The sequence below is a fragment of the Dermochelys coriacea genome, chromosome 7, assembly GCF_009764565.3.
Source record: "Dermochelys coriacea isolate rDerCor1 chromosome 7, rDerCor1.pri.v4, whole genome shotgun sequence".
Taxonomy (NCBI): domain Eukaryota; kingdom Metazoa; phylum Chordata; order Testudines; family Dermochelyidae; genus Dermochelys; species Dermochelys coriacea.
In genome coordinates, this window is record NC_050074.1 from 67616326 (window position 1) to 67642722 (window position 26397).

The 26397-nt window shown below is 40.9% G+C and overlaps 1 protein-coding gene across 3 annotated transcripts in view; it reads left to right on the top strand.

Moving 5' to 3' along the window:
* ANXA11 (annexin A11) overlaps nucleotides 1-26397 on the top strand; it is a 56659-nt gene that overhangs the window by 17841 nt on the left and 12421 nt on the right. For 2 of the 3 annotated variants that reach the window (XM_038409817.2, XM_038409818.2), the window contains exons 2-10: nucleotides 14912-14972; nucleotides 16344-16456; nucleotides 18503-18919; nucleotides 19419-19506; nucleotides 19955-20049; nucleotides 20517-20630; nucleotides 21809-21899; nucleotides 22091-22170; nucleotides 24720-24776. In XM_038409817.2, coding sequence (XP_038265745.1) covers nucleotides 14921-14972; nucleotides 16344-16456; nucleotides 18503-18919; nucleotides 19419-19506; nucleotides 19955-20049; nucleotides 20517-20630; nucleotides 21809-21899; nucleotides 22091-22170; nucleotides 24720-24776 — 1107 coding nt within the window. In that variant the 5' untranslated portion in view covers nucleotides 14912-14920. Of the gene's footprint in view, nucleotides 1-14908; nucleotides 14973-16343; nucleotides 16457-18502; nucleotides 18920-19418; nucleotides 19507-19954; nucleotides 20050-20516; nucleotides 20631-21808; nucleotides 21900-22090; nucleotides 22171-24719; nucleotides 24777-26397 lie in introns of all 3 variants that reach the window. The other variant, XM_043518800.1, reaches the window with a different exon arrangement.

Below are 26397 nucleotides of genomic sequence, written 5' to 3' on the forward strand. Positions count from 1 at the left end.
TTGTGTGTGTGTGTGTGTCCTTTAATATAGGGAGGGTTTTTAAATGGCCTGAATCAATATAAGAATAAAAAGCCAATAACTTGTTACATGACATCATACTACTATTGCACAGGTCATATCTTTGGCTGTTGCAGGCCTGAGTTGCTCCTGCTAATGGTAGATTCAAGCTGTTTGGGGTTTTACATGGAACAGAATGCATTTTAAAAAAAAAAATAAATGGGAAAGCGCTGTCCTACCTTATACTGGCCTTGCTTTGACAGTGAAAGTAGCTGTTCCCATAGCTATCAGTTTACTTTACAAAACACCATGTCCTTTTCTTGTCCTGTCACTTAAACAAAACACAACAGGATTGGTTCACTAATCACCCTCATGTAAATCCCCATGGTGGAAGGGCTATGAGTTATGGGTGCCATCTTGCATAACACATTCATAACTTTGTGAATGAAGTCACACATGTGCATTAAAGTTTTCAAGATTGAGGCTTAAGTGCATAGTGTTTTCAGTGATGACACCAAACTTGCCCTGGAATGCCTGCCTTTTATTATGTGGGTGTTCTTCAAGGGTAATTAGTAAACCACCACACAGGCACAGCGGAACTACTTATGGGAGTATGGGATGCAGGGACCCTGTATTTACAGGGATCAAAATGATGTCTTGCTTAGATTGTGGTTGTCTGTTTACCTCATGACTTATTTGGAGTATTTTATCTGACACTTTCTGGAAGTATGAATACAGAATAACCAGATGGAATCTCTATGCTGCATGGTATCTGTCTGAACCCATTGTGACCCTAAGAACCCTGCAATGCCAACTGGCAAAAGGTTCACTCTTCTGTAGCAGCAACTCCTAATGTGCTGCTTTCATAGTATTTGCCTAAAAAAGGGTTGTGGGTGCCTGGGAGGTGACTAATAAAAGTTTGTCCTGTTGATATTCATCATTTTGAGATATATGTATGATGATTTTAAGGAGTTACGTATAGGTGCAAAAATGTGTCTTAGAATCTGTGTCCCAGGCAGATTTGTCAAACAAGTTTTTGTCACACAAAGGGATGTAGACTCTCCAATCTCCCTATGTTTATGTCTAAGTCGAGCACTGTAAGCCAACACAATGGAAACCCATTTTGCATACTGAACTGACTTGGGGATGTGAAATCAACAGTGAAGAGCACACTGGAGAACAAAACATTGGTGTGGGGGGGGTATACTTCAAAGGTTTACTGCATTGTAACTGGGGGACCCAGTTATCCTGCACCTTGGGAGTAATTGATCAGTGCAATTACATTCATGAAAACGACCCTGGTTGGAAATGCTGCGAAAAAGCTTTGGGTGAGACAAGACTGCTTTTAGACAGATGGTTTGCCTGTAAAAGGTAAGGTGAGACTTTAAGCAGCATGTTATACCTTCTTGTTTTCTATGTAACCATTTCTGTTCCTACTTGTTATCCTTGCTTACTGTCTCTTAATCTTTAACAATAAACTTACAATTGTTTTCACTATAAATATATCTTAGTGCTGTGAAGTTATCAAGGACCTGATCCTGAATTGTACCAGTCTAGCTGTGTGCATACTAGCCCTTTGGGGCCTGCAAACCTGTTAATTTCTGTGAGTGTCCAGTGACTGATGTGTCAAGGGAGTTGGTGGGTTGGTATATGCCTATTGCTTGTCTGCACAGAGAGAGCAAGGCCTGTGGAGACCTGGAAGACAGTGCTTATGTGACTAAAGGCTGTTAGTCTCAGGCAGCTCATAAACAAGAGATTAACACTAACAGGAGGTGGTGGTGACATGCCTCACAGCCCTGACCCCCTCAGGAGCATAAGCAGATTTCACCCAGCTCACAGCAGTATGATATTAAAAGTAACTTTGCAGTCACCCTACTTCTTAGTGTGCAAACTATATACATTTTGGTTTGGCCTTTAAGAGATTGCTACCTATCCTTACTGAGTCTTACAGTGTGACACCACTTGAAAACCTGCGTACATTAGAAGTTGTCTGGAATGTGGTCATTTTTGAGCAAGAGAGAGAAAATCTAGTGGTCTTCTGGTGGCTTAAAGAAGGCAGGAGTAAGTTACTGTAATGTCATGATGGGTGCACTTTGGTTTAAGTGCTGTAGTAAACAGAGTCTAAAATCTAATCTAAGATGGTTCAGTTAGATCCTCTCTCTGTTTTCAGAGTTGCTGGCATGCTGAAGATCTATATTGATAGCAAAGAGGATTGTTTTCTGTTTTTGCATTCTATTTTTTCTGATAATCCTGCAGACTGAAAGCAGAGAAGGAGCAGAGTTGCAGCTGTTTGGCCAATGTTATCCATGCTTTCCAATGTATGTTGACTTTTTTTTTTTTTTAAACCCTTATTCTTATGTACAGTCTTTGAGTGTGCCATTGGATGCACAAGTTTAAGCCAGTATTTCCTCAAACAAGGATGTCAGAAAACATTTGGCTGAGACAAACAACCATTGGAAACTAATCAATGTAGAACTTGACTTAAGGGGAAGGGAGGAAAGTTCTTTTTCTGAGCAGATAAAGGATGATCAGATACTACTTGTGCAGTTGTGGGAAACACTCTATAAATGGATACAATCCTGACCCCAGCTTAACAAACGTCCCCTGAACAGGAAAATACTTTCACTTTAGACAAAGGGCTTAGTGTGTCAGTAATTCAAGTCCCTGTGGAGTTGGTCATCTTGCGAGGGACTCTGCTGCAGTGTCCACATTGTGTAGGAATGAATTAGCGTATTTCTCCCTAGATTGTCCTCGATTTTACCATGTGGCACCTTTCTCCTGGTTCCCAAATCTTGCACCACTGTTTTTTCCCCGTGACCTCCATTTGGCTCCCGCATTAACTTTTGACTACTGATCCTACAAAGACTTAAGCATTTGCCTAGTAGTGCTTTTCTGCCACTGAGACCCCATATTCTGGTGTGTGAGGAAAAGAGCCCCATATCCATGAAGGTAGGGGGAGCGAGGGCGGGCAAGAGGAGGATTAGTGTTTCATATGAAGTGTATTTTTGTCCAGTGATATCAAAGTTTTTTACCTCCTTACCTTCCTAAACCAGACCACCAGTCTAGCCTTCTTCTCACTCTCACATATGCCTCTCTTCTGTCATGGCAATAATGCTCTTCTAATTATCTTTCCCCTATGAAGTCCCTCTCTGATATCCAAATAACAAAATAGCACTACATTCAGGTAACATGTGGTCTAGTTAGCGTTCCTGTGGGCTAATGTTCCTGTTAGATTGCAGGATCTGAAAACATCTGCTTTAATGTGATCTTTGTTTTCCTGTTTGAATGTTTTTGTTTCACAAAATTGTTTAATCTCACACACTGTGCAGGACATATATGGCACTAAATGTATCCTTAGTGACTAGTGTTAATGACTAAGTTTTTCTAATAGTTTGAGGTCTGTTTAACGGTACTTACGACAACTGTCAAAATTCCTGAAAACTATGGGATGAAATCAGTGGATTGCTTTCAGTTTTCCAGGCTGTGATGATCACTACACAGTCTCTGTTGCAGGGAATCATGACGATACTAGTGTATCTTGTCTGATTGCAGTTGAACTGAGTTGCTGTGAACAGGCTGAAGTGAAACAAAATGGCTTAAATAATTAATATAGCTGAAAGTGAAAGTAAACAGGCTCTAAATATCAGAATCAAATATGCTGGGAAATGTCTGACATGAGTGTTTTCTGATTATGTGAAATTTGTAGTTATTGACTAGCTTTGCTTCTGATCCTACTGTGATATGGTTCTGTATCGCTGAAAATAAATACGAATTAAACAAATAACAGAACTCTGTAGTATGCTTTTGTTAATACAGCTGCTTTATTGAGGAACCTTCATACTGAACTGCTGTGTGGTGGAAACAGCGTTTTTTTCCCCGCTTTGACCTCGTTTTGACCAGGGTTTGTAACTGCTGCTTCTGTGATTTTATTTTTTTTCCCCCAACAGCCAGGACAGAAAATGTTGGGATGTTTTCCAAGGAAGTATCATTATGGTGTGTTATAAAATTAGCAGACTTCAGTAATGTTTTTCTCCTAATTCTGCTCCAGAGGCAATTTAAACACACAGTTTAAAATGTGAGGGGGGTTTTAGGTGAATTCATTTTTTGTTTTCCTCATTTACCATTGTCTCATGGGTTGTTGAAAGCACCTTTTGTCTAGGGAATCACAGGCTCAGTGAATGAGACTGTAGTGCTTTTTAAGGATGATGATTTTACATGGTTCTCAGTAACATGTTTCTTGGATGGAAACTAGAAAGGTTCCCGAAGAGAAACCATGAATGGCACTTTCTGCACATGAGATACGGCTTATGTCAAATCACAGATTGAGTCAATGTCTACACGTACTGCAATGAGTTTAAAATATTTTATTGAATTAGGTCAAATCTACAGTTTAAAATGGAGGAAGTCTAGACAAGTATTTGAAATTTGTATAAAATAAACACACATGCCTCCCATTATGGGGGCAGGAGGGGAAGGCTGTACTAAAGAACCCTTATCTGACATAATGGTGAACATGACTTGCATTCAGTGTAGGGTGACCAGATAGCAAGGGTGAAAAATCAGGACAAGGTATGTTTTTGTTTTTCTTGTTTTTTTTGTTGGGGGGGGGGGGATTTTTTTTTTTGCGGTGGGGAGGGAGGGTGGTAATAAGTGCCTGTGGAAGACAGAGCTCTGAATATTTGAGGCTGTCCCAATAATATTGGGATATCTGGTCTCCCTAATTCAGTGTGTACCAGGACATATCTGACTTAATGATTGATTGATTGATTTGATTATATCTTGCTCAGCCCTGGGTTTAACCACAGTTACCTGATAGGACAAGCCACATTCAGCATCCTCATCTACACTGACTGATAAATGAGTTCAGCATTGTAGCCTAATTTGATTAGCCATTGGTGAAGTGTGACAGAATTGACACCACACTTGGATAGAATTTCTCGACAAGAGAGGAGCTGAGGCAGCATGGTTTTGAGAATTACAGCGCTGAGCTGGAGTCAGGAGATCTAGATTCTATTCCAAGTTTTGCCACTAACCGACTATGAGATTTTAGCCAGATCACTTCACCTGTGTGCATGTTTTCCCCTCCATCCTTTGCCTTGTCTTATTTAAACTGCAAGGTCTCTGTGGCAGGCACTTCCTTACTCTATATTTGGTACCGTACACAAAGGGGCCCCTGATCTTGGTTGGGGCCTTTACGCACTACTGTGATGCATACAATGCTAATTAGATTAAAAGGGGTTTTAGTACAAAAATAGACCATGACATTCCTTCTCTCATGTTCTTGAGTCATGGCACCTATGCCCAATGAGTTCTAACTCTGGGCATCCTATACAATTTTGTGAAGGTTTCAGAGTAGCAGCCGTGTTAGTCTGTATTTGCAAAAAGAAAAGGAGTACTTGTGGCACCTTAGAGACTAACAAATTAAACAAATTTTTGAAACTTTTTCTTGCTGCCCTTTGTAACAAGCTTTCTGCCAGCATTACCAACCAATTCTCTAGTTGTGCAGTAAGCTGCCTTTTTCGTATAAGATTATTTATCTTTTTGCGTTTTGGTCTTATGCATATTGTAAAACGCTGTCTCGTGGTCCCCCCCCACCACATTATATTATATGGGGGGTTTACTTTGGGGGGAGTTTACTGAATAGTAAGCCCCTCATAAACCTCTCAAAAAAAACATTACCAGCTATGTCTCTTACAGATAGATCTGTTCGTTTGAGTCTTAGGCACTTCCCTTTTTGTCCTGGATAGCTAAGGAGTCGTGTTTGAATTTTGAGTCCGGTCAGGTAGCTTGTATTGCTATGGTAGAACCTTGTACAGCTTTTCAGAGTTTCAGGCTGTGTCCAAGGGCGAACACTATGAAGGACTGTGGGATTGATGTCAACGAGACAGGATGGTGACTGTAGGTGTTTTTGTTTTAACGACACTCCATTTTTCTATTTTTATTTATGTGGTTTGGAAGGAATATCTGGCACTTCTGTGCTTTTCATCAGTGGCTTAAGGAAATGTAGATATTGCAACTCATGTGCCACATGCTTACTGTATTTACACAATGGGGTGTATTCTAAATCCTGTTTCAACTGCTCAGGTTTAGAATGTTGAAATAGCTGGTTCCGGCACAATGAGTGTTGAAATGAGATACTTAAGCACTTTCTCCTCATTGAACATGTCACTCACTGCATGCACCAGGCTGGGGAAATGTTAGGAAGAGGGGGACAGAGGGTTATGGCAATGCTTGGGGAAAGTAACCTGGAGAGGTGGCTGACCAGAGAGATGGAAAAATGTCTCAAGAAAAATTGACAGAGCAGGCAAGAAGCTGTGGACAAATCAGCTGTTGAGAGTGGGAAACTTGGGTGCTGGTAGACAGGACTTGACTGAAATCAAAGTGATGTTGAAAAAAATCTCTTCTAATAACATATGAATAATATATTTACCCAAAAGAATTAGAGAATTTTATGTAACATACTTCGCATATTGAGGATTCCTGGCCTTTCTAGTTGAAAATAGCATGTCTTCAGTAGTAGTCTTGTTTTTTGAGTCTCCTAAGGCTGTTTTCTAAATTTCTCTCTAACTTGACAACTCGGTCTATATGGGCTTTTTTAAAAAATAATTTTTAATTTTTTTTAAACTTTCATCTTAATATTTAAAGGGTTCTGCTGGAAGAGAGAATGGAAGGACAAGTTGTGATTGACTAACCTGTATGAAATTTGTGGTGGTGCTTCTGTAATCTGTTGTTAAGGTCTGATCTATTGTGTTCTCCCCTGCGCATGCACACATACACTTGATTTGATTTCTGGAGTTCTATAATGAAAATAGTCCTGAGAGTTTCAGAATATCCTGCTGGCTCTATGTTTATTTTAAACCTGGAGGCTGTAGCGTTGTATTTGGGTGCTGAAATAGTTTGGCTGTGAAAAATATAAACTGGGCGAAACAGCTTTCAAGGATAGGTATCTGGATCAATAGGGTTTTCTGGAGCAGGGCTGGTGTTTTGGCTGGTTTTTTTTTTTTTTTTTTTTTTTTTTTTTTTTTTTTTTAACTTAAAAGGAAGCACCATCAGTCTTAATCCACCAAGTGTGTATATACACCCAGGTTTCCTTAACAAGAGTTTCTCCCTTTTTAGCGCTTTGTAAGAAGCTGTGCTATATTGTACTACACAGTACTAATAAATAGAACTTGCTTTAATGAGGAAATAGTATAGGCTTTTAAAAATATTGTATTTTCTCAGGTTCATGCGTTTCAAAAGGCAGGGTTTACTTTATTGCCAGAAAACTCTGTATGTTAATAGGGCTGTTCCATTTTCCAAAGATGAAGGGGGTGGGGAGGGAGAGAGAACAAAACAAAAAACTAGTGGCATCTGTCTATAAAGACATTTGCAAAAAGTCAGATTTTATTGCGTAGAGCAAGTTAATATGTAATAAGGACTTGAGCTGCCAAACAATTTTCTCTTAATTTTTACATAACTTCTGTGGCTTTTTTCCTCTTTTCCCCCCCCCACCCTATACTTGGGCTAACCTGTCCTTTCAAGTACAAATAGCTGTAGTGGCATTACCAGCTGTAATGGCCAAACAAGCTTCCCAAGGCATTCTGCCCATGCAGTACAGCTGATAGAAAGGAAGGGCTGTACACAGGTTCTCTGCCTCTGCATTGAGAAAGTGTGACATGTAGTTTCCCATGCCTGCTTGGTGGTGATACCGAGCTCATGCTGGGTCAGGGCCTTGGCTACATCTCCAAATCAATTGAATGCTCATACTATAGGGGGAGCATCCTCAGTTGTTGACCTCTCTCTTTCTTCCTGTATGAACACACAAGATGGGCAAGAAGGAAGAGGTCCTTTGTACCTTCTCCAGGCACAGGAAAAAACAGTTCTGCGTTCAGCCTAGATCAGAAGTCTTTAAATAATACTTTGCTTTGTAGGTGGTGTTATTATCACTGGGAATCAGAAAATCCTTTATATGGGGAAACGCTACAGGGTCTTTTAGTTTGGAACTAACTCCAGTAATGAAATATCCTTTGGGATAAGATAGTTTTGAAAAGGGCACTTGGATGTTGAGTATGATGTGGATTTGAGCCTCTTTTAATGAAGCTCAGCTTTCTTATGTTCCATTAAATTGTGGAGAGACTATGGCTTTCCAAGAAAAACAAACAAGTCGCAGTGAATAACCTTCAGGCTGGAATGTTGTCTCTTTATATCCTGCAAAAGGGGACACACACAGTTTTCACCATAACTTTACAGTATTTGTCTTGGCATTTCTTAGTAAAAATGGTGAAAAAAAATTAGTGACTTATTGGACGATAGATGAGAGATTCTGAGCACCAGAGACCTTTTCCCAAGTTTGAGATTTTCATGCTGTGTTACTGCCAGCACACCAATGGAGCCAAATTCTGTCCTTAGATACGCACATGGCACTCCCAGTATAGTCAATAGGATCTATGGGTTAACATCGAAGCATGGAATTTGGTCCTTATTGCTCATTTAGTGTGGGGTATATGTGTGTGCTTTTAGTCCTGATTTGATACTTTAAGTTTTATATAATGCACTTGCTGATGAAATAAAAAATGGAAAATTAACTTTTTATTATTTTTTCTCCTGTTATAGCAATGTTGATCCCAGGATATTAGAGAGACAAGGTGGGTAAAGTAATATCTTTTATTGGACCAACTTCTGTTAGTGGAAGAGGGGGTTTTCAGGCCGGAAACTCTGTATAGCTCGAAAGCTTGTCTCTTTCACCAACAGAAGTCGGTCCAATAAAAGATATTACTTCACCCACCCTGTCTCTTTTTATTATTTTAAATCTTTTGTGGATCCACTTTGAAACTTGTTTACCAGTGTGAAAAGGACATTGTCGAGACCGGAGGTCAAAAATAGGACCTCCCTGTTTTTCCTCATGTGCTAATGTTTTATAGTTAGTCTCAAAACAAATGCTTTAATGCCCGTATTCCCCCTGCGCGCACACACACAGATATCTCCCCCACCCCCATCATGGGTACTGGGAGGGGGAAATACTACTAAGCAGAGCAATCTCAATTCCAGAGGTCTGATTTCGATCTGATTTAAGATCTGATTGTGAGCAATAGCAATGGGAGAATGATAGGAAATATGAGGGCAGGGGGCTCTTGACTGTGTCCTTTACTATTAAATATTTCACACTGCTCCAGCACTTCTCTAGATTATGCCAAAGCACTGAACAAATGTTGGGATAGGTGGTTGTTTATACTGGAAAAATCTTTTTGAAAACACGGCAATTTTGACTCATGGAGTTTCCCTCCAATCGTCCCAGCTAGTCAGGGTGGGAAACATTCCTTCTGTGGGACTGGAAACTCCCTCGGGTACAAAATTCCACTACAGCATCCTGTTGGTGGGGCCTGGTTTCCCTGTCCCTTCATCCCTTGCTACTTCCCACCTGAGATCAGGGTGGAAATGTATGCTCAAAAGGCCATTGTTGGTATTGAGAGAGTCAAGGTCAGTGTCTGGAAACCAACTGATGCCTGAGGGGAGGCAGGAGAGGAGCACCTCAAGGATCAACCTGAAGCCTACTGAAGTGAATAGAAGCCCATTGGCTTCATTGGGCTTTGAATCAGTGAACCTTCTGGCTGAACGAAACTTCTTCCCTTCCCTGCCATTTTCAGTGTGCGGGGAAGGTTTCTTGTGTGGAAAATACCTGAGTTCTAAGGGAGGCAATGATGCTGTAGAGAGAGACCACAAAACTGCAGTCTTGTGGAGGGGGTTTCCATAGGGCTCAAGGAGAAAGAACGTCACAATACTGTCGCACATCTTTGTTCCGTCATGAACACAGCCACCAATATAGTTTCCAGCTTTTCTTTGAATATGTGTTCCCTGTGTGATTTGACTCTGTCCTCTCTTGCTATTGTTGCCTCCCAGGTTCATTAGTCTATGCTTCAGTTTGTGGTCCCATGTGGCACAGAGCTAGATACACTTTGAGCCTAATTTGGATTCTACCAGTTTATAACTAGAACTGGTTAGAAAATGTTGTTGGTTGTTTTCCCTCCTGCAGAAAATTTTGATTAAAATGAAGGGAAAGAAATCCAAAAAAAATTTGACAGAAAATTTTGAGTTTACATAATTTAAAAAAAAAAATGAAAGAAAAGAAATTTTCACCTGAAAACCAAAAACTTTCACTTTTTCAATGACGACTCAAAATTTTTATGTAAAGCTGGCACTGTCCACAACAAACTTTATTTAGTTGAAAACCCAATTTTGGTTTGAAAATTCTGACAAAAATTGCTTTTCCTACTAGCTCTATTTATAACCTCAGCAGAGTCGCTCCTGATTTATGCAGGTGTAAGCAAGATCATAATCTGTCATTAAAATGATAATGAAGTTGCAGAATCCAAGCAAAGGTTGGGAAGTTTTACATGAGATGACTGCAGCTTACCTGGCTTCTAGAACGAATACAACATTTCAGTAGCCAATCAAATAAAGCTGAATTTCTGCCACTGACTCCAAAATACTTTACATCTCTTCCGTTCCTTAAAGCCTCTTATTTCAGCGACCCCATAGGGCTGCTAGGTATTAATTGTCAAATTGTAGTTGTTGGTTTTTTGTTTTTTTTGTTTTTAAATCCCCAGTTTGGAAGAACTTGAGCTACCAAATACAGCTCAAAATACACAAGTCAGTGTTCATGTGGCAGATGTGATGAGTGTGGAACGCTGCATAAAACTTGCTCAATCTATTTTACCTAGAGACTGTGTGGGTTTTTTATTTGTGGTTTTTAAAAAAAAAAAAAAAAAAAAGGAATAATTCATAACAAATTCACTTGACGCATTGTTCCTAACCCACTTTTAGTGAAAAATAGGTGTAAGCAAATTCTTTTTCTTTAATCCTTGTCATGTTCTTCTTTCTTTCCTGCTTTCTTTTTGTTTCTTAAAGTGAAATGCTTTTAAAAAGACCAAAAATACTGCAAGAATAATTTTAAAATAAAAATATCACGAAGCAGTAACTGTTCCTATGAAACAGCTCTAAAGAGCCAAATCTTGCCAGGGGCTTAGCGTGCTCACATACCATTGATTACAGTGGGAGCTGAGGGGGGTTCTAGCACTCTGCAAGTTTGGCGTCTGTCTTAGGGCAAGTACGGTAGAGGACCATCTGAATTTAAGTAGACTGTACAAACACTGGGGTGCATTCGATCAACTGGGAAGTGATCAACTGGATGGGATCTGAGTTACCCAGGAAAGAATTTTCTGTAGTATCTGGCTGGTGAATCTTGCCCATATGCTCAGGGTTTAGCTGATTGCCATATTTGGGGTCGGGAAGGAATTTTCCTCCAGGGCAGATTGGAGAGGCCCTGGAGGTTTTTCGCCTTCCTCTGTAGCATGGGGCATGGTTGACTTGAGGGAGGCTTCTCTGCTCCTTGAAGTCTTTAAACCATGATTTAAGGACTTCAATAGCTCAGACATGGGTGAGGTTTTTCATAGGAGTGGGTGGGTGAGATTCTGTGGCCTGCGCTGTGCAGGAGGTCAGACTAGATGATCAGAATGGTCCCTTCTGACCTTAGTATCTATAAGTCGGAGAATTGCATGCACATATCTGAGGGCAAGATTTGGATGATTGCATGAGACTCACCATGTTAATCCCTTAGCTGAAGGGGAGAGTTGCACATCTGCACCATCTAAATGAATCACTAAAAAAAAAAAAAAATCTCTTAAGAGCGAGTTTTGTTCAGATATTTTTCTTATTTCAAGCCCATGACAATCTAAGGGGTTGTCTAAATTGCTTCATCATGTCTCTGCTAAGACTGGGAAGGAATGAGTCACACCAGGCATTTCAGAACCCATAAATTCTGTTTCAGTCACATAAAGGAGTCCCTATTTAGGATTGGGCCTTGTAAGAGCTGTTTGAGGGCTTCTTGGCTAATGGGCTGGCCTATAGGAGGGTGTGCTGCAAGAAGGTAGGGGGAGAGGATTGATAATCCATATGTCCCCTTCCCAAAAATAGAAGGAAGCTACTGGGGCAATAAAGAAAGTGGCTCTAGCATTGTGGAGGCTGTAGTGGGAAATCCAGCAAAGGGAATGCTGGTAAGCAGCATGCCCAAAGGGAAGGATGGGTGTATATTTGGAGGAGAGTGTAGACAGTCTTTGAGGAGTGGGGCAATGCGCTCCCTCACTCTTTTTGCCTATTGCATTTGCCTTTGCCTTTGCTTGCAGCTCAGCTCAGGAGCATTCTGAGCAGCAAAGACATCCTACCTAAGTTGATTCTGGCCTGCTAGTGAGGCCACTAGTTAACTTTATATAGGCTCTGATCAGTCACACATCTGCTGGCACCTGTTTTAGGTTGTTGTTGCTGAACCCATGCTAAATTCAAACCAGTGACATGGCAGCAAAAAGCTCAATCTCCCAAGTCTGTGCAAGGGAATATAGCTCTTAAATTTGTGATATTTGTACTGTCAAGATGGTTCTTGATGGGTGAAGGTGTCTGTATGCCTGGATTGTAAATACTGTAGTATAAAACAGACACTTTTAAAGCTTCTTTAACTGCAACAGAGGAAAGAGGGTTTTTTTGGTTTTTTTTTTTTTTCCCCATGTTCTTAAATCCTTAACTCTTTGGCAGTCATGAAAGAAGGGGCACCTTGTATATCTGCTGCCTTGTTCTCCCTGATTCAAGGATTATAGTTTACTGAATAACTTTATCTATTGTTGTTTCTTAATCTTATGTGCATTAACATACTCTAGCTCTATCTAGCTCTTACAGATCTCAAAGCACTTTACAAAAGATGTCAGATCCCTTATCCCCATTTTGCAAATGGGGAAACTGAAGCACAGAAGGGAAAGTAACTTGTCCATAGTCACCCAGCAGGCCAACGGCAGAGCCAAGAACAACAACCCAGGTCTCCCAAGTCCTAGTCCAGTACTCTGTCTACTGTGTGCCCACATGGCCTAAGACCCTGAGAGCAGGAGAGGGAAGCTGTGAGAATGTGGTGATGAGAGAAGTAAGCAATAGGATTTTGACAGCAGTCTGGATATCTTAGAGAATTGGAGTTGGATTCATTTGCCTACCCTGTCTTTCATCATTCTGATGAAAAATCTATTCAAAATAGAAATAGACCTTGGCTACAAAATTTGGCTGTTGATCCATTCCTTCGTCAGAGTCCTAGATGTGTTCTGGATCTGGGGTTTTGGCGTGAGACATTATGGGGATCTGGGTGAGTTGTAAAGTTTTGGTTTCAGATCTGAAAAATACCTGCAAAATTTGCAGACACCAAATTTTAGTATTTTGCCTGGCCCGTTGCTAATTCTAGTGGAACATATTTACTACGGTTGCCAGATCCTAACTTAGCAGTTGTTAGCATGAGTGCAAGATGCATCTGGTTTTTCTTTAGTGTGGCCCTGCAGCTAAATATTTCCTCTGTGTGTGGGTGGTAAATTAATTGCAAGCAATGACTGCATTTATAAATGCTTTCAGTGAATGTAGATATTACCATGTCAGTAAGTGCTTATGTAAGTAACCAGGGACAATGGGATATGTGGGAAATATTTACTGCTTTCGTAGAATATTGAGGGGGCACCTCATGCAATGTACAGAATTTTCCTTTTTAAATGCCTCTTTCTTTTAAATGTAAGTTGGCTGTGCATTAGAAGCGAAACGATGGCCATGGTCTTGCAATCAGATCTGTACAGATGGATCCCAGCACCAGAAGGCAGCTTCATTGACTTTAGTGAGGCTTTGTATGTGTGTGAGGGTCCGCTTGTGAGGATCAGTTCGCAGGATTGGGACCTAACTATACACCTTCTGCTGAGATTCCTCTTGCTTATTCTCCTGACTGTTGGAGTTGGTTAAATAATTAACCTTGTTAACACTAGCTGTAGAGGATGGACATTACAGCATTCACAGATACTTTTGCAGCTGTAGAGTGTAGCCCTTATTCCTCAATGCTCCCTGCCTGACACAGGGACAGTTAATTGAAGGAGCCACTTACTCTTCCTGGGTGCAGCAATATGAAGCCTCCACTGCAGTAGCAGCAGGGGACGAGTGATTGAGTAAATACCTGGACTTTTTTGCAACCTAAATTAGTGTGCAGGGAAATCCTTATTTCAGGGAACAGGTCCTATGTGAGCAGACATCCCATTCTGGAAGTGAGACAATATTCTCTGCCTTTCTAATGCTGAACTCCACACCAGGAAAGTACATTCTCATGTACCCAGTCTAATAGATTTTCTTCTATATCCAACCTATTTCTTTGGACTTTGGTTAGTCTACCCTGCTTAGTGTAATCTGTATTGCAATTCTTCAAATTTTGTCTCTTAAGTTAAATGAGCACCAGCAATTTGAAACCCAGTCAATCTTTTAGAATGAGGTTATAGGCATTTTAGGTACAACACTTACACCTGCCACTTTCTGTGACCTTTCCTGATCACCCTGTGCCTTCGTAAAAATGTTTTTTATACACTCTTTGCTTTGTGAAAGATCCATGCAAACTGAAGATGGAAATGAATCCAACTAGGCAGAAGAAATAGCGAAACTGACTAGACACACAATGCTGTCACATGCCCAATGTGAACAAACTAAAAAATAAAGCAATACTTTTCTCGCTAGTCTGAGTCATTATAGGAGATCTCGGCAATAAGAGAACATAAATGAGACCGAGGTATAATTTTTAAGTCATTGATGTCTCTTCCTTTATTTCTGATGATGATGAGCAAGAAAAGGTGAAAAGTTGGTGGGTTTGCAACCACAAGTATTTATCACAAATTGATTGCATGTTGAAGTCTTGAACCTTTTTCATTCTCTAATAAAACAAAAGAAGACTTCTGTTGCATTTATCCACAGTTAAATCTGTGGCTTTACCAAGCATTTCAAGTTCTGATAAATGACAGTAGCATGTAATGTGCACTTTACAAAGTGGTAATGTATATAAAACACAGAATATTTTTTAAAACAACTTGTCTGTTTTTTTTCTTTTCAGATCTTAGCAATGAGTTACCCAGGCTATCCTCCGGCAGGCGGGTACCCCCCAGCAGCTCCAGGTAACTTATCCAAACAACCCAATTCAAGTGGAGACAGAGCACAAAAAAGAGGGATCTGAATGGTTTCAGGAATTGGGGATTGGAACACAGAACCTGTTTGTGTCTAGGTCATCAATTAAAATTCAGGACAGGAGTGAATGAGCATTGTTATGTCTGGTGGCTATGTGACCTCTTATGACATGAGTTGAGTACTTTCAGTCTTGCTCCGAATAGACAGGTACTTGCAGCACACTCAACACTGGGGTCAGTAGAAAATGCATTGATTTTGATACCGGAGACCATGATTTCCAAATGTGATGAGTGATTCTGGGCACTGAACTTGTGCTGCCTTAAAGGAGCCTGATTTCCAAATGGAAGGGGCTCAGCACTTTCTGCACATCAGGCCCCCTTAGAGTGTCTCATGTTGAGCACCCAAAAACTGATGCACCCAACATTAGTAGTAGCTTCTGAAAATTTTGGCCAGAATAAATAAATAACAAGAAAAAATGCCCTTGATGGCACTGGATGGGGGAAAGAACTAGAGGGCCTTGCTGCATGCTTAGTGAGGATCTGTTGTGTAATTGGAGACCAATAAGCCACATGGAACATGGGCCTTGGTTGTAACATTATCCCCAGTGCACTACATAATATGATGAAGCAGTGAACACAGCCAAATGCATATCAAACAGACATGGCTGCTCGAGGGCTCCCAGCAGTGCTGGAACTAAAACCTCTGTAGCTACTGTTTTAGAACAGCATTTGAACTTTGACCCTATTTGATAATGAAGGGATAAAAAGAGATTGCTGTGTTACCAGAACTATGAAGTGCCTGAGAATGTCCATCCTATTGGAACACTCAGCCTGCTGAATATCCAGTGTCAACTGCTACAATCCCAAAATAGATCAAGTCCTTACATGTGAGGATTGAAGTGTCTTCAACTACATTATATTATATAACTCTATCAAGTTTGCTTTTGTTAATAGAGAACATAATGGTCCAAGGATACTTCACACATGACTGCATGTTTCTGGTCAGGTTTCTTTTCCTATTATGGTCATGTTATCATCATGGTTAGGTGTGAGATCTGCTCATTTGAACCTTGCAGACCTTTTAGTTTGTTTTCCTCTTGTCCAAACAGCCTACGTTTTAATAGATATTACAGTTACAAAATGCAAGTAGAAAAGGAGTACTTGTTGCACCTTAGAGACAGGACAGAAATTTTAGAAATTTGTAAAATTTGTTAGTCTCTAAGGTGCCACAAGTACTCCTTTTCTTTTTGCGAATACAGACTAACACGGCTGCTACTCTGAAACCTGCCAAAATGCAAGTAGTAATGAATAGGGTAGAAAAACCTTTTAAGTTTTGTGATTCAAGGTGACTGATTATTTCAGGTAGTAATCCCTGGGGTGGTTCTGGCTATCCTCCTGCAAATCCACCTCCAATTGGACTGGAAAATGTTGCCAACTATGCCAATCAATTTAATCCAGACTATATGTCGGGGATGGTAAGTATATTTCCATTTAACATATTTTCAATACGATTTACTTCAATGTCAAGCTGTATTTCTACAGTAGCAGCGAGAGGGTTGGGTATGTTTTCAGTTTGTGTGTGTTTGCCTAGGAACATACAGGAGTAGCCCAAAGCTCCATACATTCTGGGGTCAAGATTCCCAAAAGGGGGGGAAATGGGAAGAATGTAGTGGCTGAATTCATGGCCTGGTTTTTTAAAAGTACTGAACATACAATAACTTCCTTTGAGGCTAATGTGTGCTGCTGGGAGTTCATCATTTAAGAAAATCAGGCCATTAATTTAGTCAACTAAATATGGGTTTAGGAGCCTAGCTTTAGGGAGGGTTGACTTTTTTTTTTTTTTTTTTTAAATCTTGGCTTGGTATTGTGGCTCTTGCAGTGCACAGAGGATGGGGAAGAACTAATAATATTGGTGCATATAGCTAATTGGTTCACACTGGAAAACTCATCCAAGTTCTGCTTTTTACCTAACTCTTCAGCCAGTTTACAGCCTTGCTCACTCAAACAAGTGACTTAGCTGAGGTTACATAGTGTGAGACAGTGTCTCATCCTTAGTCTCCTACACTCCTTCTCTAAGACTGGATATGCCTCCTTGCAACAGATTACGGTGAAAGAAACTTTTGTAGACTTAGGAAAATGCAGAAGTGATTGATTTATCTCTTTATTTTTATTTTATTCTTGTGCTCAAAGTAGAAGCTGCAGGAAAACTGAAATGGTTGATCTCCTTTCACTGTATGCTGTTTATATACAAAGTGATCAGTCTAAATCTGACCTATCAATCCTCATCCTCAAAGGAAACCTACACTCTTTCTTGCAAAAGACAAGCCTGGGTGCTTAAATACATTACTCTGCTAGACACTAAAAATTGTGGACTGAAAGGAGCTACCGGATTTATGACTTATTACAAAAATCTGTATCCCCTCTTTTTGTTCTAAGTCTGCAGAGGTATTAAGGAGCCACTCTATCTTGAATGGTCCCTAATGTGCTAACTACTTATGCTAAACAATCTGTTCCACCTTGCATTTTGCTGGGACACTGGCAGAACGTTTCACCTGAAGAAGAGCTCGGTGTGAAAGCTTTTCTCTCACCAACAGAAGTTGGCCCAATAAAAGATATTTCCTCACCCACCTGGTCTCTCCATTTATACAATGGACTTGGGCAAATTGTGGACATTTGCACCACAAAGTGAATTCCTGAGTGTTTAATATATGGAGATATTTGGTAGCTACAGATTGAAATAAGCAGCATGTTCTCAGTAGTGTAAATGGCAGGACAGGCAGCATGAAACTGACTAGAACCATCCTGTTCTAGTCTCATTTATGCTACCGGAAAAAGAGTACTTTGCAAGAGCATAGTGCGATTACTGAAGGATGATTCAGTGGGATTCTACCCAGATGCCTAAGTGCGCTGCAGAGGCTTTTATGAATTATGAGCTACCAGCACATCTGTCTGCCACATAAAATACTCCGGAGAGGAGGGCAAATATGTTTTACTCACAGTATCTGAGAGCAGATCCCTGCTGATACAGTAAAACTATCATGATCAGAGAAGGAATTGACCTCTACGTTGGGTGGGTGTTTTTTGTTTTGTTTTTTTTGGTGTTAATCAGATACCTTTTTAGCTGTAAGGATGGCGTGGTTTCTAGTGCTTGTTGTATGAGCATGGGAACAATAATGCTGGAGGCTGTGTTTAAGTGACTGTCGTTCTGATGGCTGAGGTAGAGAATCTTAAGAAGAGATGGTAGCAGATATGCATGCGTTACAGCTCTTGCATATGTTTCATGTAGTGCATAGATTTTGCCCCAGAATGGGATGGGATCAGTTTCAACAGCCATTTCTCCCACACTGGTCAATCTGTTTTATTTGGGAAAGGAGATTTTCACACCTGGACATACACTTCCCTCTCCTGATGGGGGAGGGAGGTTCTCTACTTCATTTTTTTTTTACTGTGCCAAGTACACAATTGAAAGTCAATGCCTGATCCATCTTAATCTATATTGCTTTAATTGTCTGTCATTGCAGGCTTCTAATTTGTCCGGAATCTTTGGAGGTGCCAATGTACCACAAACCGCATATCCTCCTGCACCTGGAGGCTATCCCCCTCTCCCTCCTGGGGGCTTTGGGCAACCTCCGTCAGGACAGCAAGCCTCTTACGGAATGTACCCCCCACCTGGAGGAAATCCACCCACAGGAATGCCAGCTTATCCAGGATACCCCGGCAGCCCAATGCCACCACCACCACCAGGGCAGCAGCCCATGACCTACCCAGGGCAGCAGCCAATGACCTACCCAGGGCAGCAGCCAATGCCACAACCTGGGCAGCAGCCAATGCCACAACCTGGGCAGCAGCCAATGCCAAGTTATCCGTCAGGCCCAGCTGTGAATCCCTCTATGCCTTCTTATTCAGGATCTGTGGTGCCCACAATCACACCTGGAGCAGTAAGAGGCATTTCAGTGTGTTTAGTTGCTGCATGTTTCCTTTGCGTGAACCAGAAACAAACTCAGCCTAATAAAATCATGGACAAAGGAGGAGGTTTGGCCAGAGAGAGTGCTCTTATTCAGATAGCAACAATATAAATACAGAATGGGTGACATTAAATCTAATTTTAGCAAAATTATCCTGAATTAAATTCTTAAGGCAAGTTTTAAATCCCTTTTATTAAATCTGCCTTTCCTAACAAAATATTTCCATTTACCTATACCACTTTATGAAACCTTAATTAATGAGATGCTGTGTTTTGGACCCGTGAGGCTTTTTCTTTTCCATTTGTCCACATAGTTTGAGTATAAAATGAATAAACCATTTAAATTCCATTGTAATTTTCTTCATTTCTTCTCTGACATGTGCTGTGACTGGGGCAAGTTAGTAATGATGTGAAATCCAGTTTTCTAGCTAATTCAGTATGTAACAGTTATCCTTTTTATTGGCATGACTTAGTCTGGAAACCGAGGCACAATCACTGGTGCACCAGGATTTGACCCCCTGCGCGATGCAGAAGTCTTGAGAAAAGCTATGAAAGGATTTGGTGAGTGGTCCTTGGGCTTAATTTCTGTTGAAAGCGGTATTGCAGCATTGCTCCACCGCTGCCATTCTTCATTACACTTGCGAAGAGTGGAATTAGTTCCAGGACTATTATCCTTCCTGTAAGAAACTAAACCTTTATCTGAAGTAATCAGCTGGGAGAGACCACAAGAATAACCAGTGTTATGAGTCTGGTATGTTTCTTTCCATTGCATTTGCAGTTGAGATTAGTGCTGGAATTAATTTGACAATCCTAGCATATAACTAGAATATTTGATGTAATGTCCCATCTGATACGTTGGGGATGCTGTGCAATAAGGGTACAATTCAGCTCCTACTAAAGTCAAGAAAGTAAAGAATTTAGCCACTGACATAAGTAGGAGCAGGATCAGACCCGAATAGAATGTGATAGCCTTAAAATGTCATACATTATGCACCCTTTATGTTCACAGGAACCGATGAGCAGGCGATTATAGATTGTCTTGGAAGTCGCTCAAACAAGCAAAGGCAGCAGATCATCCTGTCCTTCAAAACAGCTTATGGAAAGGCAAGTATTTCCAAGCAGACCACAGAGCCAATCACCACCTGCTGCCATGCCTTTTATCAACGGGCCACACAGTCTCAATGCTTGAAAAAACACTGAGAATTAACCAATGTTGATATCGCTCATAAAGGAATGCTGGTATTGGTGAGCAGCCACCATAGCACATGCAGGTATAGCTCTACCCTCCCTGACCTCCAGCCTTTAATCCAGTTTGGTTGAAAGGTGCCAGTCCACTTTGCTAACTGTTCATTTTGACCTTTTGTTCAGTACACAACATTTGAAAGTTTTTTTTTTTTTTTAAAGTTGTTGTCAGTTGCTACCATTAGTACCGTTAAATGGAACAATTTTATATTGTGTATGTGCTACTTATTCTTGAATGTGAAAAAGTGCCAGGAAGCTGCAAGAATCTAGTGCTAGTATTTGTCAATATCTCTGATTCTGAGCCTTTTTAAAAAATTATTTCCAATCAGGATTTGATCAAAGATCTTAAATCTGAGCTGTCGGGCAACTTTGAGAAGACAGTCTTGGCAATGCTGAAGACACCTGTCATGTATGATGTTTGTGAAATAAAGGAGGCTATAAAGGTTTGTTTAGGGAAATTAAGCCTTTAAGATTATGTAGTTTTTGTTAATCATGTTGAGTGCTTAAATTCCCCCAGAAACTTGTCTTTAGATTGTGTCTCTGAAATGATTGTTTATGCCCCACCTCTCAAGTAGATAACGAGCAAGTGTATTTGTGAAATAGATTTGAAGCTCTTTTTATTTGTGTTGGGGTGCCAGTGCCTCTGAAAACCTTAGGTTTCAGAGTAGCAGCCATGTTAGTCTGTATTCGCAAAAAGAAAAGGAGTACCCGTGGCACCTTAGAGACTAACAAATTTATTAGAGCATAAGCTTTTGTGAGCTACAGCTCACTTCATCGGAAAGTGAGCTGTAGCTCACGAAAGCTTATGCTCTAATAAATTTGTTAGTCTCTAAGGTGCCACGGGTACTCCTTTTCTTTTTGAAAACCTTAGGTACGTCACTTGGGCACCAAAAACTTTGGCTGTAACTTCGGCCTTGGTTTCCCCCATCAGTAAAATGGGGATATATTTCCTATCTCACCTAGGACTTCACGTAGAATGCTTTAAATGATGCAAAGCATTTTAGAAACATTGGGTATTTATTATTATTGAAAGTTTTTCCAGACTGTTTTGCAAACTTTATTCTCAAGATAGTTCAATTTTTCAACATGTTAATTCTTAAACTTTTTTTGATAAACTTACAAATATAAGCTGAAATAAATATCTAAATCCCCGAATCACAGACCTTGTATAGGAGGTCTCAGTTGCAGGGTATAGGCAAAGTAGCCATGGGGTTGAAACAACAGTTAATACATTAGTTGCCCTCAGAAACAGAATTGGATCACATCAGTCTTTCTCAAGTATTGTTCATTATAAGAAATATTAACTAACTAAAATTTTCTGTATAAAATCAGATGTAAATGATATCATGTAAAATACTTTGTAAGTACTTAATTAATGTCCTTAACACGGCTCTTATGTTTTCTCAGGGGAAAAAAAGCCTGTTAATATGTATTTGTGTTATGAGCAATGTCTGAACTATTCAGCCGGAATATTTCTTACACAAAATAATGACTTCTGAATTGCCTAGTTTTAATTCTGACCTGGAGATGGTTTCTTGGTATCATAGCACATTACAGCAGTGAGCTGTGTCCAGGATATGTGTGTTTCTTTTTTTTTTTCTCCCCTCTTCTTTGCATATAGGGTGCTGGCACAGATGAAGCCTGTCTTATTGAAATAATGTCTTCTCGCAGTAATGAGCACATTCGAGAAATCAGTAGGACCTACAAAACAGGTTAGGCTTGAGACAGTCCCAGTAACTGTACCTTTTCTGATCACCCCTCAGAGCACATTTTCATAACAGTAATGGAAAAAAATCAGAGGCCTCCACCGGGCATTGGAGGCTTTAATCATGGATTTGTAGTAAAATTGTGTACAAATACTTACGAAATGAGCGGATATGCATAATGACTTTCGGTCTTCCAGAATTTAAGAAAACTCTGGAGGAAGCTATACGAAGTGACACATCTGGACACTTCCAGAGGCTTTTAATCTCACTTTCTCAGGTACTTCAACACTCAAGTAATACTTCTGTACTGTCCTTCCTGAAAAGTAGTGGACATCGTGGGATATGAGAGAGATGGATATCCAGTTCTTCATCTGATATAAACTGACATCCCTCATTGGCATTGGTGGAACTGTGCCAATTTACAGCTGCTGAGGATTTGCTCTCTTGTGTTTTTTAGCCTCTAAAATTGAAGTGTGCTGTTTTTTGTCAGGAATATGGCCACCACAGCAGCACATGGTCCTTACTGTGCCACGTGGTATAAGATGGTGAAAGTCTGTTAGCAACACAGGTTGAATTGTTCTGGCTAAGAAGAGAATAAAAGGATAGAAAAGACTTAAAATTATCATGTGGCCAGGTCTCCAGGCTCTAAATATTTCTCCACTTTTTCACCTGTTTCTTTTCTTGTCTTTTTTACAAGAAAGGCAAATAAGTAATAAGGTAGCTTTCAGAGTAGCAGCCGTGTTAGTCTGTATCTGCAGAAAGAAAAGGAGTACTTGTGGCACCTTAGTGAGCTGTAGCTCACGAAAGCTTATGCTCAAATACATTTGTTAGTCTCTAAGGTGTCACAAGTACTCCTTTTCTTTTTTTAAGTAATAAGTAGTCTTCCACTGCTTGCTCATGTTGATTCCAATTAGATGTGCGCACACTGTTTGCACAGTTGCCAGAAAGTTTTTCCCTTAGCAGTACCCATTGGGTTGGTTGTTGAGTCCCCTGGAGTTGCACTTTCATGGCGCCTCATATAGGGCCCTGGTGACCCACCACCTTTCCAGTTCCTTCTTACTGTCAGTGACGGTCGTTGGAGCGTTTCTTCTCTTGTTCAAATGAGTGATCCTCTAGCTTGCTTGTATGTGTATATGTATGTATTTAAAATACATATACGTTATTTAAATAGTTAAAAATAGGGTTTTTTTTAGTATTAGTTTAGACTAGTTGAACCCTTGTTACCGGGAGTTTCCTTTCCCTCTCCTGGGGCGAGGGCATGCCTCGGTCCCAGAGGTTTAAACCGCGTGGAGTTTGCCAGAAGCTGATGCCAAAGAGCGACCCACACACAGCTTGTCTGAAGTGCTTGGAGGAGCCTGAAGGCACTAAATATTTCTCCACTTTCCCCCTGTTTCTTGTCTTGTCCTTTTTTTTTTTTTTTATAAGAAAGGATAATGTATAGTAGGGGGACACAACTTTAATTTTTAAACTGCATGACAATTGTATTGAACCAGAGGATGAAGAAGGGTATTGAAGGTCTGCAATGGGACATGTTCATAAGTATTTGCAGAACTGGGGCCTTAGTTTTGAACTCAGTTGTAGCTAACCCAATTCGTTGTTTCTCCAGGAATCGCATAACCTGCGTTTAAAATAAAGAAGCAAAGTGCTTAAGCTAAACTTGTTTAAAAAGTAATTTTGTTGTTGTGGCGTGCACAGTTGATCTGGGTTTTTTTTTTTCTTTGTTTTTCAATTTTGATGCAAAATAGAGCAAGAAATTTTTGAAATTCGTTTCCTGTTTTTCCTAATACTGGTTTCTACTTACCTATTTTGCAGTGATAAAAGGGGCAAGTACTGCAAACTTCACTCATGCAAAACTTCCAATGAAATCAGTATATGATTTAAGAGATCAATCCCCAGTTGGGAAAATGATCTGTCTGTCTGTGTTAGTGCTGCTGGGTCTTCAGAGATGTGTGAAAGGAGTGGGGGGAAATGTAGAAAAATAGGTCAAATAATCTTAACTTTAAGAAATAAAAACACGAGTACCTCTTAATTTTTGGATAATATTGATATCCTGTAACTACCATACATAAATCCTCATGTCCCCTTTTTCATGGATTTATTTTAATTCCCCATTCCTGTGCAAGGATTAGTGGGATATTCTACCCAGTAATTATTTTGAAAAATGTTTTATAACGTAATATCTGTCTATTAAATGCAATAACAGTAGATATATTCCAGTCTAGAATCTAGGCTTCCCTCTTGATGATATAAATGAACAGTCCAAGGCTGTATTTAGCATATAGGATTATGATAGAGGACAGTATTTGCTTTACTTAGGTTTAGGTAAACAGAATAAATTGTATTGTTGTAATGTTTGGGCTGGTATCCATTTAAGTACAGATTGGTTCATAACGTTTTCTGGTGGATTTTGGAGTAAATGAAGATGGTAACAATGTCATTCTTTCTATTGTCCTTATGCCTAAACCAGTGCATTGCAACAGTAAGGCAAACACACTCTCCTGAATTCAGGTGAACACTATTACTTGCACACACATCTATTTTTTTTCTTTACTTGATTACAAGTAAATCATATATTATTATTTGTTACTTCTATGAATAGAAATTTTATTTTCCCCAAGGTGAAAGGGTCTGCAGTTTGCTTTACCTTCAGAACCAAAATCCCCACAGTAGCAAAGCAAAAAGGATTTTGTTTGTCCCAGGTTATAAACCGTTAAAATGTAACTGCTTAGCGGCTTTTTTGGGGATATGTGGGAGCTTGAATGGAAGGGGCTGTTTTGCTAACTGAAAAGTGTGTATATTAATCACTACTATTTATAATTCTTTCAGGGAAACAGAGATGAAAGTACAAATGTAGACATGTCACTTGTCCAAAGGGATGTTCAGGTTAGTAAGAAATGCTTCCTCATGTACAGCTGTGTATCTCATCTCCGTACGTGGGAGTTTAGTAGCACAATTCCGATGAAATCCAATAGGATTTGGTCTACTCAAACTGGGCACCTTGAACTGAGAGACTTACTTGTAGTTGTTCTCTTTCAGAATGTTGTTACTACTTCAGTTGATTTTGTACAAATATTTTCTTTTGACCCTTTTTAAAAGTTACTTGTAAAAATGACTGATCAAAGATGTTATGTCTACACTGCAATTAGACACCCACGGTTGGCCCGTGCCAGCTGACTCAGGCTCACGAGGATTGGGCTATGAGGCTGTTTAATTGCAGTGTAGATGTTCAGGCTCAGGCTCGAGTCCAGGCTCTAGGACCCTTCCACCTCACAAGGGTCTGGAGCCCAGGCTTCAGCACAAGCCTGAACATCTACACTGCAATTAAACAGCCCGAGTCAGCCGGTATGGGCCAGCTGTGGGTGGCTGATGGCATTGTAGACCAACCTGACAGAGCAATAGAACTGTGTGGTTCTGCTGCAGGAGGCTGGAAATGGAGATCCTAAGCTAAGAGAACACAGCCCTTTTCTTGCTGTGGAATTGTGTTCTCTGAGGAGCTCCTTATGTCCCAGTGAGTGGATTTTGAGGAATGAGCTGGAGAAGGTGAGTGTTACTCCTGAGGGAATTCTGTGCCCAAAAAAAGAGGAATTCTGTGCATATTTTAAAGTTCTGCAAATTTTATTTGTCAAATAAATGGGGAGGCTCCAGCATGGCATTGGAGAGCACAGGCCATGGACTCAGCGGGACGCGAACTCAGTGGTGAGGCTGTACTCAATCCTGACACAGTACAAGGACAGGGCCTACCCCAGAAACACCCCAGGACCCTGCCACTCCATACCAGGTGTGGGTAGGCAGGATCCAAGTGTGGAGGGACTTCATGTTGGGGGATCCAGGTGTGGGTGGAGAGGGTTCTATGTGGGACAATTTGGGTGCAGTTGGCTCAGTGGGGGATCTGGGTATGGGGGCGGATCTGGATGCACAGGGGCTTGTTCGGGAGCTCTGGGTGCACCAGTAATGGGACTCTGAAGGGGGGGGTCCAGTTGAAGGTGGTTGGGGATCAGTGGGGGGGAAAGGGGTCTGAGTTTAAGGGGGAAAGAGCTTGGCAGAGGGATCTGGGTGTGAGGGGCTCCGTGGGGGGGGTCCAGATGCAGGCAGAGTGAGGCCCAGTGGGGTGGGGATCCAGATGCAGTTGGTTGGGGCTCGGTAGGGTGGGGATCCAGGTGCGGGTGACTCGTCTGGGTGGTCCAGGTGCAGGGGAAGTGGTACTTGTCGAGATGGGGGGTTCTGAGTGCAGGGGGGTAGGAGCGAGGCTCGGTGGGAGGGTCTTGGTATGAGGGGGTCTGGATGCACAGAGGTTGGGCGGATGTGGGGAGCAGTTCCCTGTACAGTGACCACCTCCCCCTGCAGCAGAGAAGCGATGGAGGAAGCACTGGGAGGGGAAGTTTGCAGAGCTTCCGACAGCTGGGGGAGAAATCTGGGCATGGGTTTGACACAGCCCTGGATGCTGTGCATGGGAAGAGGAAGTCCCGACCTCCCCAGCCCAGCCAGGACTAGCAGCTGAGTGTGA